Here is a 19,917-nt window from a genome sequence, read left to right on the forward strand (position 1 = left end):
GAGTGTTGAAGGCAAAAAGTTAGAGGGTAAACCATGCTAAGGATGCCAGGTCTAACAGTTCGCTATGCACATTTAGCGAGCTCTTGATTTTTTATGGTATTCTGTTTACCCTTAATACATTGCGATAATTAGTAATTTGCAAAACGTTTGTAAATCAGGCTTCATACCACCTTGATCCGGGAGCGCTAGGTGGCGCCTGACCGGCATGGTCGCTTCACCGTGAAGCTCCGGATGCCGGACCCCGCCGATCCTTCCCGCTCTGCCTGATCCTGCCCTGGCCGGCCGTTTTTGGCTGTCATGGGGCCCTGACCCGCCTGGCTGTCACTGGTGCAAGTTTGGGGCGTGATACCCCCCCCCCCCCCCCCCCTGGAGCTGTGCTTGCCGTCTCTTGTCAGCGCCCGGCGGGAGGCGGCTGGGATCCTGGATGCTGGGTGCGGGCGCGCGGCTACTCGAGCGCGCGGCGCCCACGAGGCGGCTAGGCCTGGAGGTCCTGGCTGCACGGAGAGGTCGTCGCTGTTGCTGCGCCGGCCCCCCCCCCCTCCCCTGGAGGGGCTCCTGCCTGAGATCCTGTGGCTGGCGGCAAGGTGCTGTGGGGCCCATCCCGGGCCGCGGAGCCGGGCTGACGACCAGGCCGTGAGTGGGGCGCTGATTGCACTCCCCGGTGGGGCGACCGGAGCGGCTGTGGGGGCTGGAGGTGGCAGGGCCCTCCCCATCGGGCCGGGTGTCGGGGTCCGGCTCCCCCCCCTTTCCCCCCACCAACGTTGCTTGAACTGCCCTGGTGCCCCGAGGCCGGCAGCGGTGAGCTGGTGGTGTGACGCCGCGTCGGGGGTTCGGGCCGCAGGCCAGCGGTCGGGGGGAGGTGGATGGTCATCCCTCGCCTCCTCCTTTAACTTCCCCCCCCCTCCATATCCGCCTCTGGGGGCCTGTGTGTTGGGGGTGGCCCTGTCCGCGGAGGCCCCTGGAGCCCCTAGCCCTGAGTTGTACACGGGCGGTGGACGTGCTGGACTCTCCGAGACGGGGGTTTGTGGCGCGGACGGGCGCCCGGTGACTTTGGCTGCGATGCGGGGTGAGGAGTGGTGCCCCTCCGGGCGAGATCCTGGGCTGCAGGCGGGCAGCAGCTCCACCGGGCTCATCGTTTGCCGGATCGGGCGGTTGGCGAGGGGATACACCGGGGGGCTTGTGACGAGTGGCCTCCTGATCTAACAAGGTGTCCTCCTGCTGTTCTCCTCCCGAGTCCTTCTGGAATCGCCGCGGCCGGTTCCGTTGCCCGTGAACTGGGCGAAGCGCCCCCGGTGTTGCAGGTGCCACCGCCATGGGTAAGGACAGGGCTTCCAGGTCGACGCCCGTGGCTACCCAGACCAAGATGGACAAGTTCACGACCTCCGAGAAAGGGCCGAGCCCCGCTGGGGAGGGGGTCCAGACCCCTGGCACGGACCTTGCTGCCATCTTGCAGGCCATCACGGCATCCCGCTCCTCCCTGGAGGGCATGGTGGGGGAGGTGAAGGTGGACGTGGCCCTTCTTCGGCAAGACCTGCGTAACGCCACCGCCCGCATATCTGAAGCCGAATCTAGAATCTCAACAGCTGAAGACGATATCCGCCAGCTGCAGCACCAGGTGCGTGAGCTTACCACCCACTCTAAAGAACTGCACCGCCGGGTGGAGGACGCTGAAAATCGTGCCCGCCGCTGTAACCTTCGCCTGGTGGGTTTCCCGGAGGTGAGCGTAGGCGGGTCGTGCGGATGACTTCTTGGAGCATTGGTTTCAATCCTGGATGCCGGTGGGCAGCCTCTCGGCCTGTTTCGTGGTGGAAAGGGCCCATCGTTCCCTGGCGCCAAGGCCCCTGGGAGCGCCCCCCGTTCTTTTATCCTGAAGATCCTGAATATCAGGGACAGAGATGCGATCCTCAGGGAGGCCAGGCGCTCTACGACTCTCCGCTACCAAAATCACACTATAATGGTATTCCCGGACTACACCCGAGAGGTCCAGGAGCTCCGGCGCTCCTACATGGAGGTAAAGCAGAAGATGCGATCCATGGGCCTCCAATATCAGCTGCAGTTCCTAGCCCGCCTCCGGGTCATTTTTCAGCAAAAGACCTTCTTCTTTGACACGCCACGGGCGGCCTGGACCTGGCTCGCGGAGGAGTGTCCCCTGCAGCGCGCTGGTCGGGGATTACCGGTGGAGGGGCGGGCGGGGCGAGGAGCGCCCTGATCTTCCAGATCTCGATGACGGCGCACGCTGCCCCGGAGGTGCGTGGGGGAGGAGGTGACTGTCGTGTGCTCCGGGGGGCGGCTGCGACGGGCGTCCGGGGCCTCGTCGGCCTCCTCGGTGGCGCCCATCGGTCCTGACGCCGCCGGGCAGCGGGCCGTGTCCCCCCAGCGGGCGGACTCTGTGACCCAGCCTGCTCCTCAAGTAGACACTTCGGACCTTTCCCGCAGCCCTACCATTTGACTTCCATTTACTGCTTGTAATGTTTTTGCCGGGGAGGGGAGATTGAGATGTGCTTCCTGGTTGCTGGACTTCGCAGTCGGGCCTCGGTGCTCCTACACACTTGTTGCTCTCGGCCAGGGCGGGTGAATTGGGTCTGTTCTGATTTCTTAAGGGGTCCACTAGCACTCAGGCCCGAGCGTTTTAGCTTGGTTTTGGTTACACACTATTAGGGCGACAGATGCTTCTGTTTTCGAAGTATAGGGTGCGGGGTTGGGGTTGGTTTGGGGTTGTTTCTTCCTCCTAGGGAGGTTTTTGTTGTTAGAGGGTGCAATCCTCGCTGTTATGGTTCTAAGGCATCATGTAATGTTTGACCTGCTCTCCTGTCCGATCTCTTCATGTCCCTCCTTCCGGGGAGCTCTCCTGCCCACGCGCTCATTGGCCCCAGTGTGGGCGCGGTGCCCGCGGGGACTTGGCATCATGCGGGCTTCCCGACCCACCCACGGCTCCCTTTCGCGGCCACTTTGTCTATCTCCTGTCCTACATGCCCCTGCTTGCTCCCATGGCGAACACACCCATGCCTAAAGCTGCCGTGCGCGTCTTGTCCTGGAATGTCAATGGTCTGCTAGATCGCTTCAAGCGCATGGCGGTCCTCAAATATGCGCAGCGTGCGGAGATTGACATCCTCCTTCTTCAAGAGAGCCACCTTATGGGTAATAAATGTCCCTTCCTCGCCCGCTACGGCTACGATAGGGTCTGGCACTCGGGCTTCGCTAGAGGCTCACGGGGGGTGGCTATCCTGCCTAAGCGTTCCTTTCCCTTTGTAACGACCCAGGTGCATTTGGACACCCAGGGTATGGCCGTTACGGTATGTGGCACCCTGGAGGGACGGCCGCTTACACTGCTGTCCCTCTACGCAGTGCCATCCCTGCTGCAGACCGCTCTTGCTTACACTGCGGACCTCCTCCCCAAACTCGGGTCCCTTGTCCTCGGTGGAGACTTCAACGCTGTCTATACACCCCATCTGAACTCGACGGGTCCGGTCTCCTTTACCGGGACCGCTCGCGCGAAACAGCTATCATGTTGGGCTGAGGCCCAGGTCTTGTGTGACGTTTGGACGGTTTGGCACCCACGCGATCACCAGTATACCCACACTTCGGCGGCGCACCATTCCCACGCCCGTATTGATCTAATTTGTGTTCCCTCTGCCGACTGTGCAGGGGTTTGTGATGTCCGCATTCTTCCGCGAGGCCTCTCTGATCACTCGCCGGTGCTTCTGGCTCTCGGCCCACCTCCCTTTACTGCCCGCCCGACGTGGCATTTGAATGCCTGGTTCCTTCAGGACAAGGCCTTTCGGGGGGTGGTGGAGAGAGGGATTGCGGAATACTACTTTCACAACGTGGGCTCCGTCTCTTCCGCGGCTGTCCTCTGGGAGGCCGGCAAGGCGACTATTAGAGGGGTTGCAAAGGGGCATCTGCAGCAGCAGCGCCGACGCCAACTCCAGCAACTTACAGCTTGCGAAGCGCAGGCCCTGGAGCTTGAGCGCGACCAGGACGCGTTGGGAGACACCGCACGGGCGCGACGGCTGGCCTTTCTCCGCGAGGAGATACGCATGCGCTCTCTAGATGCGGCGAAGACTCTTTGGCGCTCCTCGGTGGCCCGGGTCTACGGGTGGGGGGACAAGAATGGAACGCTCCTGCACCGACTGGCCACCTACCCTCGTGCAGGCCGGGTGATTTCGGCCATCGTGGATGCCGCGGGGGTGGGACACACACAGTTTCGGTGGCAATAGCTCAAACCTTTGCGGACTACTATTCCCAGCTATACCGGGCGCAGGGGCTCTCCCTTGCGGGATTGATGGGGGGGGGGTGGGGCGGCCCTGGCGCGGTTGGGGCAGGAGGATAGCAAGACCTTGGACCTGCCCATTACCCTGCAGGAGGTCGAGATGGCAATCTCCCATTTGGCGCCTGGGAAGACCCCGGGATGGATGGTTTTCCACAGGAGTATTACGCCCATTTCCGTGATACCCTGGCCCTGCGGCTTCGGGATCTCTTTGCAGAGGCGGTGGAGAAGGGTTCCTTCCCGCGAGAAACAGATACCGCCACTATAGTCGTCCTGCCGAAGACTCAACCCCCATCACAGTCCTGCTCCGATTACCGGCCGATATCTCTTATCAACACCGAGCTTAAAGTCTACGCTACCGTCCTTGCGCAACGGCTGCGCCCGTTTCTGGTCGCGCTGGTTCACCCGGACCAATGCGGGTTTATGCCAAACCGAGGAACCAGACACTGCCTGCGGCGCCTGCATCTTGCTCTGGCCCACCGAGAGCGCCTTTCTCCTTATCTGGCCCTTCTACTGGTGGACTTCGAGAAGGCCTTTGATTCGGTGGGGTGGGAATATCTTGGAGACACCTTAGAGCTAATGGGGTTCGGCCCCCAGTTTCGCGCCATGGTTCGGGTTCTTTACGCAGACCCACGAGCTCGGGTGCTGGTCAATGGGACCTTGTCCCGCGCGTTTTCCATAGGGCGGGGGACGCGGCAGGGCTGCCCACTCTCACCCCTCCTCTTCACCCTGGCGATGGAGCCCCTGGCTGTGCTCATCCAGGCAGATCCTGCTCTCCGTGGTTGGGACTGGCCGGGTATGGTCCCTGATAAAATTGCGTTGTATGCTGACGATGTTCTTATTTATCTCTCAGATGTCTCGGGTCGTCGGGTGCGCCGAATTCTTCATCGGTTTGGGCAGGCATCTGGTCTCCGTCTGAACTCCGGGAAGTCTGTCCTGGTTTCGCTACACCCTTCACGGGAGTGTTTTGATTGGCAGTCTGACATTCCCCTCCGACGGCTGTCCTTTAAATACCAGGGGATTTGGGTTATCCTTCTCCCGGAACTGTGCTGGGCTCTCAACGTGGCCCCCGTGGTTAACAAGGCCAGATCAGATATGATGAAGTGGCAGTCACTCCCATTGAATCCGTTGGGAAGGATTGCTCTTTATAAGATGATGATCCTCCCTCGGTTTCTATATATGCTCCAAAACACGCCCTGCTCCTTCCCCCGCTGTTGGTTTCGGGACCTGGACAAGACCGCGACTAAATTTCTTTGGGGCGGAGGTAGATCCCGGTTGGCCTTAGACTGCTGTCGCGTTCCTTCCTATGACGGCGGCCTGAGCATGACGAATCTTTACCTATACTATCTCGCTACGCGGCTGCTGGTGGTCCACGACTGGTTTTCGGGTGGGTGGGATGATCCGGCTTATAGACTGGAGGTGCAGCTCATCGGATTCTCTTCTATTCAGAATATGCTCTATGGCGCGACGGTCCCTGGATCGCTTCCGGAGGTCGTGCGGGCCCCCTTTCTGGCGTGGCGAGCGGCTCTACGGCACACCCGGTGGTCGAGGGTGCTAACCCGGGTGACACCGCTATGGCATGGCACTTGGATGCGGGAGGTGGCGGGGCTCGGTGGCTTTCGCAGCTGGGACCTCCTGGGGATCTCCTGCCTGGGCGACGTCTGGCGGGGAAGCCAGATGTGCTCCTTTCAAGAGCTCCGGAGTCGGTTTTCTCTGCATCCCTCGCAATTTTATCGTTATCTCCAGCTGCGCCATGCGCTCCAATCTCACGTCCCCCTAGACTCCAAACTCCCTGACCATAGCCCGCCTGAAGCCCAGGTGATGCTGGGATATCTTGGGAAGGGGGGCATCTCCTGTATTTATCGATCCTTGGTTAATAATACCCCGATGGACTGGAGTGGGCTGAAGCAGCGGTGGGAGGCCTGGGTGGGTCGTCTGGACGACAATGATTGGAGGGACGCCCTTATGGCACCCAGGACAATCACCGCATCAGCTCGATTGCGGCTTATCCAGGTTTATTACCTTCACACTGCATACCTGACCCCGGAGCGTCTGTTTCGCGCAGGCCTGTGCCAGGGGGCCTCGTGCGCGCGGTGCGGGGTGGAACCGGCAGATTTCTTTCATATGGTCTGGTCTTGCCCTCGCCTGGACAGCTTCTGGGGGGAGATTGAAACTGACTTAACTGACGTTGTGGGATGGGAGGTCCCCCATGACCCTCGATTAGCGCTGTTGGGCATAACGGATGGGCTGGATGGCTCCCATAACGAGCACTATTACCTAACCACGGCCCTGGTGGTGGCCAAGAGGGATATAGCGGCCGCCTGGAAGCAGGTTGACCCACCGAGGGGAGACAAATGGCGGAGAGGGGTGGATTGGTGCGCTGCACAGGAACGGACACTGTACGCTGCAAGGGGTTGCCCCAAAAAGTTCCGTAAAGTATGGGGGAAATGGCTCGGGGGCTTAGTTTAGGGGGGTATGTGTAGGGCGGGAACGGAGGGAGAAGGGTGGGGGAGAATGCTTGTGCTGCTGTTTTTTAATTACTATGTGACAGGTCTGACTGCTACCAAATTGCTCAATTTGCTGTATGTCCTTTTTGATCTTGATGCCCATTTGAAAATAAAAACATGTTTATCAAAACAAAATCTTTATATCCTCTCTTGAACAGTGTACATTCCCATCTTTGCTCACATCTACAATGATCACAGCCATACTAAGGAAAACCAGCTGAGATCGCAATAAGTTTTAAAACCTAAGACCAGTCTCCAAACTAACCCTTCCTTTGTAAAAACTGTTGAAAAATGGTCTCAGTAAAAAGCCTTATTGGCGTAGCCAAAAATACACTTTCCAATCTGGATTCTGGGGAAAAATGCATAATAAAAGAGCAGCTCCTGAAGTACTAGGTGCGACATTCGTGCTATGGATGGGGTGATGAATGCTTCTTAACACTGTTTGTCCTAGCAGCATTTGATACAGGATACCTTGAAATATGTCCCACCATCCTGTCTTCCTGAATGACAATAACTGGCCTGAACTGGTTCTCATACTTACTGTCATCCAAATCACATCATCCTGATAGCCTTCTGCCATGTAAGTTATTCAAGGCTCAATCCTGTTTCCCTATCTACCTAAGCTCTACATGGAACCACCTGGCCAGATGCCCCAGAAAAAGGAAATTAATATCCATCATAATGCAGATGATATTCAACTTTATCTAAGAGTCATCAACCCATCTGTCATAACATTCATGAAAATCTTCCTGGCACCCTAGGAAATTGGATAAGTGCTTGCACTATTATTCTGAATCTCTTGGCTTCTCTGTGTACCAAAATGGTTTTAACAATTTTCCTCTCCTGGCATATTCCCAACATAGATCCAGTCCGCAAAATTGCTAGGCTTCATCATGAACCATAAAATAACCAATTTACCTCACTTACTCATATAGCTATAAGCACAACCTTCCAATTCTTCCTACTCTGGAACCTTAAATCATCTATTGTTCCATATGATTTCAGAGTAGCTGAACATGCTCTGGTTTGTTCACATCTTGACAGCAATAAAGTGCCATTAGCTGGCTACCCCAAATTCTGTTCTTCATGGCTTATGGCCTCTGTCCAGGAGCTGCACCTCCCCTCAAAGGTACCAAACTAGATTTGCGTCTGTACCAGGTGAGCATGGGTCTGCAGTTTTCACACAGGTGACCGTAGAGGCAGGAATCAAAAATCTTTTAGGTAGCAATAGACCACTAGGGGAAAGCTTGGATCACTCTCCAACATGTGCCACCGCTGTAGACTAGAAGATTCATACAGCGTCAACCACTCTCCCCTGCCACATACTCTGTTCTCTCTTATAACCCGTCCTCTATTCCACCTCCTGAACTTTATTCTTTAATGTAGCCTCTAATGAAATTCACAACATTGTGACTTACTATGTATGCACTGACCTTCAGCATATCTCTTGAATCGATGAAACAAACATCTTTACTCGAATATTCTACTCCTAACCGCTTGTGATGTGTGCATAAATGTTTCTGTTTTCCTCAAATCATGTGTGTCAGTTGTGTGACGCTGGACTTAGCATAAGAACTACTTCTTCTATATTTCTGTGTACATACACGCTTTAATATAATGTTTGCGATCTAGTTAGGATGTTTCAAAGAGTGATGGTACGTTTAATATTGTAATTGTGCAGATGGTTGACCTTTTGGGCTTCTTTCCTTATTATTTTTATCCTTGGACCTGAATAAGATTTGTGCATTATCATATCAATTATATTTCCATTATGCTTTATTAATTATATTTTCTTTTTCCTAAAGGGATTTTCACAAAATCAACCAGTCCCAACAAAGAGCAATCTTGTTATTTGCCAGTCGCATTTATTAACAGCACTTGGAAACACAAGACCATCTATTAGTCAGGACGATTGGACTAATTTTGTGGCACTGTAAGTAAAATGTTACTGTAGATAGTGTTTTGTACATTGCCAAATGCTATGTTGGCCACTTCAGAGTAAGCGTATATTAATGCATATTATCATCACTGATTCATCATAAGCATCCTAAACTTGACCAGCCCTTTTTTATACAAATGTCCTTGCTTTTTTGTTTTTAAGTAGGAAAACCAGTACAGTCAGCCTCCTGTGCTACAATCGCACTTCCACAACTCATCTCACTCGACCTCCCAGGCGATTACAAATCAAGCAGCATAACTTTGACTATAGAGACCATAATATTCCCTTCATTTCCCCCATAGTTTATTTGCGCATCTTCCAGCTATGTAAATCAGTTCTTCTAGTTTTACCAGCCATACCCCTGTTAACCATCCAAGATCCACCTATTACTTCGCCTATTAACATCAGGAAAGCTAGCTCACAGGTCCCTATAAATGTAATCCTTTTATGCCTTACTATTCCTGTGCTTTTGCAGGCTAGGTCCCTGTACTTCCCTGGCTACCCTCTTTGATAACAATCCCTAAATAGTTTTGTCGCACCTTAATTCCCTTTTACTTCAGAACAATTAAGTACTCATCACTTGCAGCTTCTGTCCACACCTTACATTTAAGTCACCACTATTCTAAAAAGCTCACAAACACAATCTCCTTGGATTTAAAGAGTTATTTCATCTTCACAATGCAAGTGGAGTAGGGAGCAAGAGACAGGGGTACCGACCATGATACAGACGTAGAGCGCAAGAGACAGTAGGGTAGGAAACAGGAGAGTTGGTAGGTGCCAAGAGTCAGTGTGGCAGTGCGCAAAAGAGAGCAGGATACGAAGGAAGAGAGAGAGAGAGAACTGTAGGGAGCAAGAGACCAAGAGAGCCTTATGTAACATAAGGGCTAGAGTGGTCAATCTTGAATTGGTGCTCGTGTAAAATGCTCTGATAGGGATCGCGCTACACAAATGACATTACCTGTGCGGTACTCAGCGTGTCTGTTTGCTGCGGGTCCCGGGCTCAGGTCCCTGTCTGATAGCAAGCTATGGGGGCCGAGGGCGCAGGATGGGCTGCACTGTGAGTGCTGAATGTCCAAAATGATAAGAATCTGTGGGAGGAGCGACAGGGGAGGTCAAGCTGCTTCACCTGGAAAAGAGTTATGGGGAGGACATGCTAAGCAGAAGAACTGACACGTTGGTTGCTATTCCCGCTACTTTCTGGTGCCCAAGAAGGACAAAGGCCTGCGTCCTATTCTAGACCTCAGGGCCCTCAACCACTTCCTCCGGAAGGAGAAGTTTGAAATGCTCACGTTGGCTCAGGTCCTGTCTGCCTTCGACCCTGGAGACTGGATGGCGACATTGAACTTGCAGGACGCCTATTTCCATATTCCCGTCCTGCCAGCCCACAGACGCTACTTACGGTTCATGGTAGGCCACGAGCATTTTCAGTTCACCGTGCTCCCCTTCGGCCGTACCAGTGCCCCCTGGGTCACATGACACGTACAGGGACAATACAAGACGGTGACAATGTTACATACCTGTTTTCGCATTTTCTGTCATCATTTTGGTGTATCCAACAGTGCTTTATAATTTAACCTTTACCCAAGTATTTGGAGGAAATTCAGTTGCTCCTCAAGGTGTTATATATACTGCACTTATTAGGTTTGAGCCATAAGTGTGACCAGTCAGATGCTGTCCTGTAATCAGTAAGGTATGCAAATGCACCCATGGTTTTCTGTTGGATTCCCTCTTAGGCTAGTATGGACGCGAACATTATATTTGCCATGGTTCAGCATTGCTTTCGGGAATCCAGTTTTTTGCCTGTACCCAAACTTCTAACATTTCTAGAATTACCATTCCGAATATCTCTCTCGCAAAGTGTAACAAAGCAATTAGACTAAAGCTTTTGGATAATTAATTGGTCCCTTCTTGTAATTCGGTTGTAAGGTGGTTGTAAGCTTTTATCAGTGTGATGATTTCTTTGACTGTTAGAACTTCACAGGTACATTTCTCTAATGACCTAATGTAGCTCTGTTCATTTTTGCTATTGTTCAAGTATATGATAAACTCTTGACAAGCCGAAGATAGGATTTGAGCCGTAATTATACTTGTCAAGTCAGTATCCGCCCAATCTCCAGAATTTCTACATATCTTTTTGTCTAATTTTCTGGAGCATATATAACCATGCTCGGTCTTGTTTGTTATGTTTATTAGAGAAAAAGGTCATTCTATAATTCCCTTCAACAAACTTAAGTCAGAAATCCATAAAGTTAACTTTTCCAAATAGTTTATTCAGATTTATTGATAAATGTATAGCGAACAGCACTGCATTTTAAAATTGTGTAATTTTTGCAGTTTTTTGGGAAGGTATTTAATCACCCCTTGTTTCATTTGATAGCTTTTTGATTCTTTATTTACAAAAAACAACTCTTGTCCAGGCTCTATCTCTCAAAATCCTATTGGGGTATATCTATATCTAGTCTGACTGACTGTGGAACATGATCACTTCTATGCATTCCATAATCTCAAAGTGACTAAGTAAATAAACATTTGTAGCATGAATAATACAGCATTAAGCCCATTGAGGACGTGTGTATGTAGTGCAAGGGATCAGAACTAAATTGGCTGTTTAACGTCTTAAATCCCACTGTTCATTGAGTTGTAGAACCAATTGATCAATACCAGTTTTTGTTTGAGGCAGAAAGGTTTTACCTGCTATTTAGTAACTTGCATCTTGCAGCTCCGAATCTGGCCCGACTATGGGGGTAACTAAACTAATTGGTGTTAAAGTCACCTGCTAACACACTAATGCATGCATTATGTTTGGTTAAAAACAACTCCACTTCATTCTGTGCTATTCTAAGTTCATTTTTATCCCCAGTTAAGGCCTGTGGAAAATATGCATGTGAAAATAAAAATATTACTTTGCCTAAACTGACATTTGAAATTCAGGGCTCTATAGCAAGTAAATGATTAATTAAAGTTACTACATTGCCCAGATGTCTTATACCTGTCATTATCAAGCTAGCCAAACCTTTACTGAGCCCCTTCATTGCTAATTTACCAAAAATTGATAATTGTTTAATGGGTTTGAATCTAGGTTCCTGGTCACTTGGATGCAAATAATGATACTGATCAAGAAAAGCCAATCATTTATCAGGTACATTTGACAACTGCCCATGTAGTCCTGCTGTATTCCACATACCAATTCTCAAATGATTACTTATTGGCTTTAGTTGTAGATCTACTATAGCCTTAAAAGCCCGATGTAGTGGGCTCTACCGGCCATTAAAGGCCCTCTCAGTGAGGGCCTTGAACAAGGGAGCGGGCCTTTAGTGGCCGGTAGAGCGCACTACGGAGGGCTCTAAGGCTATTAGAACATTACGCCCCTAGAGGGCAGAATGTTTTAATTTGTAAAACAAAGGCCTCACGTAGCCCGATTGGGTTGAAATCTCCTCGGGCTCTGTGAGGCCTTAGTTATACATTGGAATGTTGATGCACCAGGCTTCTACCTGCCATTAGAAGCCCGGAGCACTTCATTGTTTTCAATGGCGCGCTCAACATTCCAATGGTCTAATAGAACTGTTGTTAGGGACAAATATCTGCCATCAACAGAGGGAATTATATTACCTACCCTCCTTTCATACTAACCTCTTTAGACCTAGCTTCCACAAACTGGAGAATCTGTACTAGTTGGTCTCAAGAGGTATCATTCCTAACCGTAAACCTGCAACCACCTCCTTTTTGCAGTGAATGGGTCTTGTTTGGTAAGAGTTAAGTAACTAGTTGCGATACAGGAAGAGTCTGAATATCGACCTAAATTTGCTGAACCTGCCATGACTTCCACTAGGCAACATCATCTCACACATATCCACTGCTCTAAAGAGGGACATGGTTACACCCCGCCATTCAAAAGAACCTGTGTAAAGCACTGTGTAAAGGCTGCTTCACCCCAACCCAGCTCTCAGGGAAGGACTCTCCCTACCCCTATCAGCAATACTCCTGCAGCTCTCAGTCACTGTGGAGGCACATGTCTGAAACATGACAGCATGGTGCATGTTGATGAACTGGCCTTAGTAGGAAGGCATTAGGAGAACAGCCTTTTCTTCCTCACTGATCTTGAGTGGAAACATTGCAGGCTGAAGATAGGTCCTTTGAGGTGGTGGAGGGTGAGAACCAAACATAGACTATAAAGGTGGGTACAGTATACAACATGGAAGACAGCAGGCTGTCACTCATAGCAACTCAGCCTTAGCTTCTGCTCTAGAGGTGTGGAGACTTTGAACTCCCTAAGTTTTATTTTGGGCTCTACAAAAAGAAAGGATAGTAGTTTAATAGACTGACCTCAGACACACAACAGCATGAAAACAAAGTAGCTGCTGTGACTTCGTTTAGCAAGGTTTGAGTTGTTGGAGTGTGACAAAAGACATACTACTCTGTAGGGCCAGAAAGCACTGGACTGAAGCCCATTGTACAGATCTGTCTGTTGATGAAGTTAATGCTGAGGCTACTATTGAGTATGGGATATAAGTAGGTGTCGACTTCACAGAGTGAGGGGGTGGAGCTTATTCCCAGCTCCAAGATGGCGGGGGTGTTGCCACATGAAATTAGACAAGATTGTCGATATCTTCTTGCCTTTGGATATTCTCCTCCCTTGGTGGCACAAGGGCTTATCTGCACCAAGAGGCATAATTCATATTGTGCTGTATAAATGAAATGAATGATGGTGGGTGGGTGTTGAGGGTGGTCGGATTAGGTCTATCTGAAAGTTGAGCTTTCTTTTGGAAAAAAAGCTTTTGATTTGTTTTTTATTATTTTATTTAAACCATAAATTCACAACACCACAGACATGACCGCGATTCATCATACGCTGGTCATAAAATATATAGATACATTCATGTAGCACATTGTGAAATAGCCCATCACATATTAACATCACAGCAGGACACAGAAGGGGCACATTTCAATAATCAAAACATGTGATACATTGTAGGTATAGTGACCCAGAGGGCTGACAGCCGATCTAGGTACGAGGAACTCAAAAGCAAACATTTATAGCTGTGCAGTATCTGTCAAGAGTCGCTGGTGTGGACCGAGAAAATTTCAAAACTGTTCCCAGATATCCTTCAGCATTCTTTGCTCTGGCATCAACATGGCGTATTGAGCACAGTTTGCTCCAAGGATGGCAGAAAAGCAGGATTATTCCACAGTGGGCTTTCAGGTAGTACAAGCCTCGGAGATCAACCTTTCTCAAAAGAGCCTCCTGGGCTTTATTTGTGCTAGCTACCATGGAAAAGTCTATTTCTGGTGTATGAAGCATGTTGATAACAGTGATGTTGCAAGCTTACCATCCTTAATCGCCTTGGTCTCAGCCCTCACGTGTGGCAGGCATGGAGGAGGCAGATGTCAATATAACATTTAGTGGACCAGAGCAACCAAATGATAAAGATCTAAATCTAGCATGGCAAATAAGGACAGAAACCACAGGAGCAAAATCATTTTTATGAGGAATGTAGAAAGATACCTCTTTTTCCTGGTCACCCACATTTTTTGCTAGATTTTAATGATGGTTTTTCGACTTTGCACACTGAGTCACTTCTGTCCAATGCTCAGTGCATGTGCTTTGTCCCCTAAAATATGTTGAAATGTGCTAAATCCCTAATTAGCACATTAAACGTATCTATTTATCCCTAGTATATGGAACCCCATGTACCAAGGTCTTGTGGGCTGCAGCATTTATTGTGCCACCAGTAAAGTGTCAATGCAAAACAGGACTGCATGTCTCCCACCAGTAACCTGGCTGTGCAGGTTTAAAGTGCAGATTCGACCTATTGAAATAACCCCTTCTGACAGACCTAAACCCACCTTTTTAATATTAATAAGTCTCTTCTTAGGAGGCCTTAGGTACCCATAGGGCAGGTTGCATGTTATTTAAAGGTAGGACATGTAAGAATTTAATGTAAAACGTCCTTACAGTGGCAATACCCTAAAACTATTTTCACTTTACCAGGGTTAGCTATTCCATAGGAAAGCATTAGATTTAGATCATTAAAGTTATCAATGTTATCTCTACCTAGGAACAAAATAAAACCTCAGTTTATTACATTAAAATATGTATTACAGATCCGATTCATTATTAGCGTTGTATATGTAAATAATATTCTACAAAAGGTACTTTTGAAAGGTCACCCTTAACCTGACTAAACCGTCCAGAAGCCCATTTGCATGTGTTTGCAACTGTCACCCAGAAGCTGAATAGTTCCTTGAGATGTGAACTGGCTCCCAGAGCATAGACAGAGGCCTTGGGTCTCTCCAACAGTATGACCATCTGGGCTGTGTACAGGAACTTAATTTTCTTCAAAGGATGCCTACCCAATAAATAGGCAGATATAGTTCACAACTGGGCCTGTATCCTCTGTTGGCATCCTACTCAGCCAGGCTTCAATCCTAGTGGAAGAGGTGCTGCCCCCAGAACCAGTTTTGAATGGCCATAGGGGAGGGTTTACTCATTTCCCTGAACACACCTCTAGGTTGGGCACAGGAGCTCTGCACAACAGACTAAATGTTCTGCCGTCTTGCTTTTAGATGGAGTGGGGCACTGTGGGATAGTTTGTATTAGGGCACACCGGAACTGCAGCAAAAGTGGGTAGGGCTGCCTCCTAGAACCGTTTCCTTATTGGTTAGGGAGGGGCAGGAGTCACCCCCACCCATGGGCTAGTGCCAGTCATAGATGTGGCACTTTTGCGCACACTGTTCAGGACACTACTGCATCTGTGGAAGGCAGAAGAAGGAATGTATTTGCTTTTGTGACCCATGAGAAGAACCACAAGGGCTGGACCTGTTCTCACTTGTACCCAGGACTAAGAAGTGGACTCCCAGTGGTCAGTTGGCTGGCCTCCTGTTAAGCTACAGGGACACAAAAGCTGCAAGAAGCCCACTTTCTTGAAAGAGCCGATCTGACCAGCTTCTACTGGACCTGCCCTGGATCCTGCTGGTGACTTCTTTTGGTGAGTCCTGACCTTCAAGTGCTCTCCCTGAGATCCTGTGACCCTTTCGGGGCAGAGAGTACTAGTGCTTCCTAATCCTAAAACATGGGATCTGGAAACTTTTTCAAGCATTTTCACCTGGAGAATCGACAAAAGACTAGGACAAATCTGCAAAATCAATCTGACGAAGGTGCCTTGTTGATGGGCCGAAGATTCAGGTTGCTCCAGCTCTGAGCTTTTCTGCAGCGGCAAATGCTTTCCAGTAGATTGTCGCGGAGAAGTTATCAAGGCTTGTGAGCCTTGTTCCACTACAGCATGCAACTTTGCCCCACTGGAGGAATCAGAGCGCCAAAAAGTGACTAAGTCCAAAGGTAGAAATCTTCACTTGGAGGAGGTGCCAAAAGTATACCCGGTCATTAAGGGACCTTGATTGAGTGCAAATCTACCTCCAAAAGTCAATGACTTCGTTCAACAGCAATCTGGCCTCACAACACTTATCTCGGCCAGAGCCTGCTGTTTTGCTGCTGAGGGTTTTTGACTTCCATTTCAGAGACCAAGTCAGAAGGTAAAACTTCCGACCAGGACGAACCTGGTCTCTGTATCCCACGCTCCATCGCAGTCGTCCTTCAACCATACCACTGTCATGGACTAGCGCAACCAGTTGCAGGTGGTTGGCAAGTTGCATTTTGTCTCATAACTGTTATGTAAAACTTTTTAAAATCTCCACGTCCTCATATTGGATTTTTGATGTTCTGGCATTATTTTGTTTATTAAAATATTCTCTATTTTTACAAATTGTAGTGGGATTATCTGAAAGAGACACGTTAGTGATAGATTCCTTACCTTAGAATATCCCCAGGCGTCAGACTGGATCCGGAAAGTTTTCGTCAGCAGTACCCCTGTGCGGCGGTCGGAAGGTGGCGTTGTATGCGCCGAGATGATGTCACGGAGACTACTTAGGCGCCACCCATGCGCGCTGATGTCAGTTTTCTTTTTACGCGCCAGCAAGCACAGATCCAGTTAGAGCACGTACCCTAGTCACTTTTTGACTAACTTTTGAGACTTTTTGCCTTTCATTTTTGAGTCTTTGACTCCTGGTGCCACGTAGGGATGCCTGGGTTTAAATCCTGCAGGGCCTGTCATCGTATGATGTCGGTGGCCGACCCCCATGGCGTCTGTCTCTACTGTCTGGAGCGCGACCATGACTCCCAGTCATGTTCCGACTGTCTGGCCATGGCTCCGACGGCCTTCCGTGAGCGGTCCCGTAAGCTGCTGGAGGCCCAGCAGTCGTCTCCGTGCCGTTCGATGTCCAGGGGTCGATCGAGGGACCGAGCGCTGAGCCATCATCATCGCTCCTCGGGGTCAAAGCCACTCTGAATCGGGTAAGAGACGTCATAAGAAGAAGTCGAAGACTGTTCTCTGGTGAGAGCCTGCAGCCTTTTGAGGCGCTGGTCGGAGACTTCGAGCTCCCCAGGGGCCAATTCCTGCGGCATAGACAGCTCCTCCTGGACTGCCGTAGGCTGTGGGGGGGGATTGAGGCGGAGCCCCCTTCACACCCGGTCATTCATGCGGTACTCCAGATGGGGCCCGGCCGCCATTTAGTCACATGGATATACAAGGCAGTGAGAGCCCTGCGAAGTCCAACGCTGGCGACCCTCAGGGAACACTGGGAAGATGATTTCCAACGGCCTCTGCATGATAGGGAGTGGACGAGGGCTCTTGAATACACTAAGAAAGTGTCCCGCAACTATCGGTTTAAGAACATTCAGTTGCATATCCTGCATAGGGCGTATCTAACCCCTGAAAAGTTGCACAAATATTTCCCCGAGGGGGTGTTTGGCTGCCCTAGATGCTCGGAGCCTGCCGCCTCATTTAGGCACATGTTTTGGGACTGTCCGATGCTCTACAGTTACTGGCAAACGATTCACGCTGCCCTAGAGACGGTCACAGGGCTCCAGGACCTGGGCACATGGGAGGCGTGTGCGCTGGGAATTCATGGTCGGCATAAGCGGCAGAAAGTGGAGAGGAGGTTTGCTTTCTTAATGTTGATCCTCGCTAAACGTTGCATTGCTATGCATTGGAAGGCGCCGGGGGGGCCCCCCATAGCGGCATGGGTGGGAACTGTCAAGAAGTGGGGCAAGGCGGAGGAAACCACACTCAGAACGGAGGAGGCCCGGGGGATGCGCAAACACCCGATCTCCATGCCCTGGGCCATGCTCATGCACACATTCACGCAGGAAACTGAGGCAGCGGCGAGTTCGGGAGTGATAGACCCATCGGGAGTGCCCGCCACTCCGGACCCCACCCCGGGCAATGCGCAGGCAGGTCCGGCACCCGGTGTCTCGCAGGGGTTGCCACCGGGGGCCCCACAGCCAGAGTCCTCATAGGCCAGGCGCGCTGCTCCTGCCCTCCCCCCCCCGCCCCATCTCCGCGTCCATGCCCACACCGGCCCTCTCCCACATGATGGTCCGATCACAAGAGCGCACAGCTACTAGTACTCCCGATGGGCGACACAGTGCACCCCCCCTTTTCCCTGGTTTTCGACCCCCAGTTAGTTAGTGGTTAATCAATGGCCGCACTACCATAGCCTCTGCGACGCCCCGTACAGGGGGCTCAGGCGCATAGCACGGCATCCCAGCCGCGAGGCGATCTTGGCGCACTCCAGCAGGGCACACTCAGAGGCTGGAATCGGGCCCATATCTGCAGCCCCACTCGGGACAGCGATGAACGGCCTGAGGAGCCGAGAGGCTGCTAGATTGCAAGAACTATGACTGGGCGCACCTGCAATGTACATCTATGTGTCAATGTCGGTATCGTATGTGCCTGTGTTTTTTTTTTTTCGCTGTCTATAAATGCCAATAAAGACAAGTTTTTCAAAAAAAAAAAAAAGTCGTCGAAGAAGCGTTTTCGCTCTCCGATGTCCCACCCGTCGGTCTCCGGACGCAGACGAGGGGACAGGGGGTACCTCCCCCGTGGCTCCTTTGGAGCCTGTGCGTCCCGCGGCCTACCCACCTTATCCGGGTCCGTCGGCGACTCCTGCCCAGGTGCAAGCTTTCCTTGCTGCCATGGACCGCCTTTTGAGGCCTAGGGCTCCCGCCGGCGCGTCTTTGGGCCCCGCGGTCCCAGCCGACAGCCCTCCCTTGCCGCCGGCTCCGCTGCCGGCGGCTCCGGCGCCCCAAGGTCCTCTGCCGGCGGCTCCATTCCCGGCGCCGCAGTCCGTTCCGTTCTTTCCACCACAGCCCTTGCCTGGTTTCCGGATAATTTTGTCCCTAGTTGGGACCCTGATTGGTTAGATCTATTCGCCACCCAAGAGAACGCGCAATGTCATCAGTTCTGCGCGTTGGAATTTCCAAGGCGGCACTCGCTCGGAGACGCTTTTTGTCTCGAGTGGAGCTGCGGTCTGTTGTACGCCTTTCCGCCTTACCACTTCTGCCCAGAGTGCTGAAGAAGATCAGGCGCTACCAGGTCCAAGTTATTCTTGTGGCTCCGGACTGGGCTCGAAGAGTATGGTATCCCGAGCTACTCAGTATGAGCATCGAACCCCCGATCCGTCTGCCTCTTCGGGAGGATCTTCTGTAGCAGCAGCAGGGGACGGTCCTCCACCCGAACCTGTCCAACCTCCACCTCCATGCTTGGAGATTGAGCGGCGACAGTTGACACCTTTCGATCTTCCTCCCGAAGTCTGTGATGTCATCCTGGCAGCCAGGCGTCCCTCCACTAAAACGGTGGAACAGATTTGTGGCATGGTGCACAGCTAAGACTGTGGATCCTCTTTCTGAGGTTCTTCTGTTCCTTCTCTCTTTAGGCCCAGCAGAGCTCTGCTCTGGTTACTCTTAAAGGTTATCTTTCGGCCATCTCTACCTTTCTACGGCTTCCAGATCAGCCTTCACCTTTTAAGTCCCCGGTTGTTAACCGTTTTCTTAAGGGCATTACGCATACGTTCCCACCTGTGCCCTTCATAATGCCTCAGTGGGACTTGAATCTTGTCTTGACTTTTCTGATGTGCGCTCCCTTTGAGCCCCTTCATAACTGTCCCTTACGTCTTCTTACTCTTAAGACGGCTTTCCTGGTAGCTATCACGTCTGACAGGAGAGTGAGTGAGCTCCAGGCTCTTTCTTCCAAACCTCCTTTCCTTTCTGTTCATCCGGACATGGTGGTTCTGAGGACACGTCCTTCCTTATTGCCAAAGGTTGTCACACCCTTCTACATCGGGGAGACCATCACTTTGCCCACCTTTTT

At 51.1% G+C, this 19,917-nt stretch overlaps 1 protein-coding gene across 2 annotated transcripts in view; it reads left to right on the forward strand.

Annotated features, from left to right (window-relative positions):
* PEX1 (peroxisomal biogenesis factor 1) overlaps positions 1-19,917 on the forward strand; it is an 831,513-nt gene that overhangs the window by 794,084 nt on the left and 17,512 nt on the right. For both annotated transcript variants that reach the window (XM_085631051.1, XM_085631052.1), the window contains one exon: positions 8,580-8,707. In XM_085631051.1, coding sequence (XP_085487177.1) covers positions 8,580-8,707 — 128 coding nt within the window. The remainder of the gene's footprint in view (positions 1-8,579; positions 8,708-19,917) is intronic.

Source organism: Triturus cristatus, chromosome 10 (genome assembly GCF_964204655.1).
Source record: "Triturus cristatus chromosome 10, aTriCri1.1, whole genome shotgun sequence".
Classification (NCBI taxonomy): domain Eukaryota; kingdom Metazoa; phylum Chordata; class Amphibia; order Caudata; family Salamandridae; genus Triturus; species Triturus cristatus.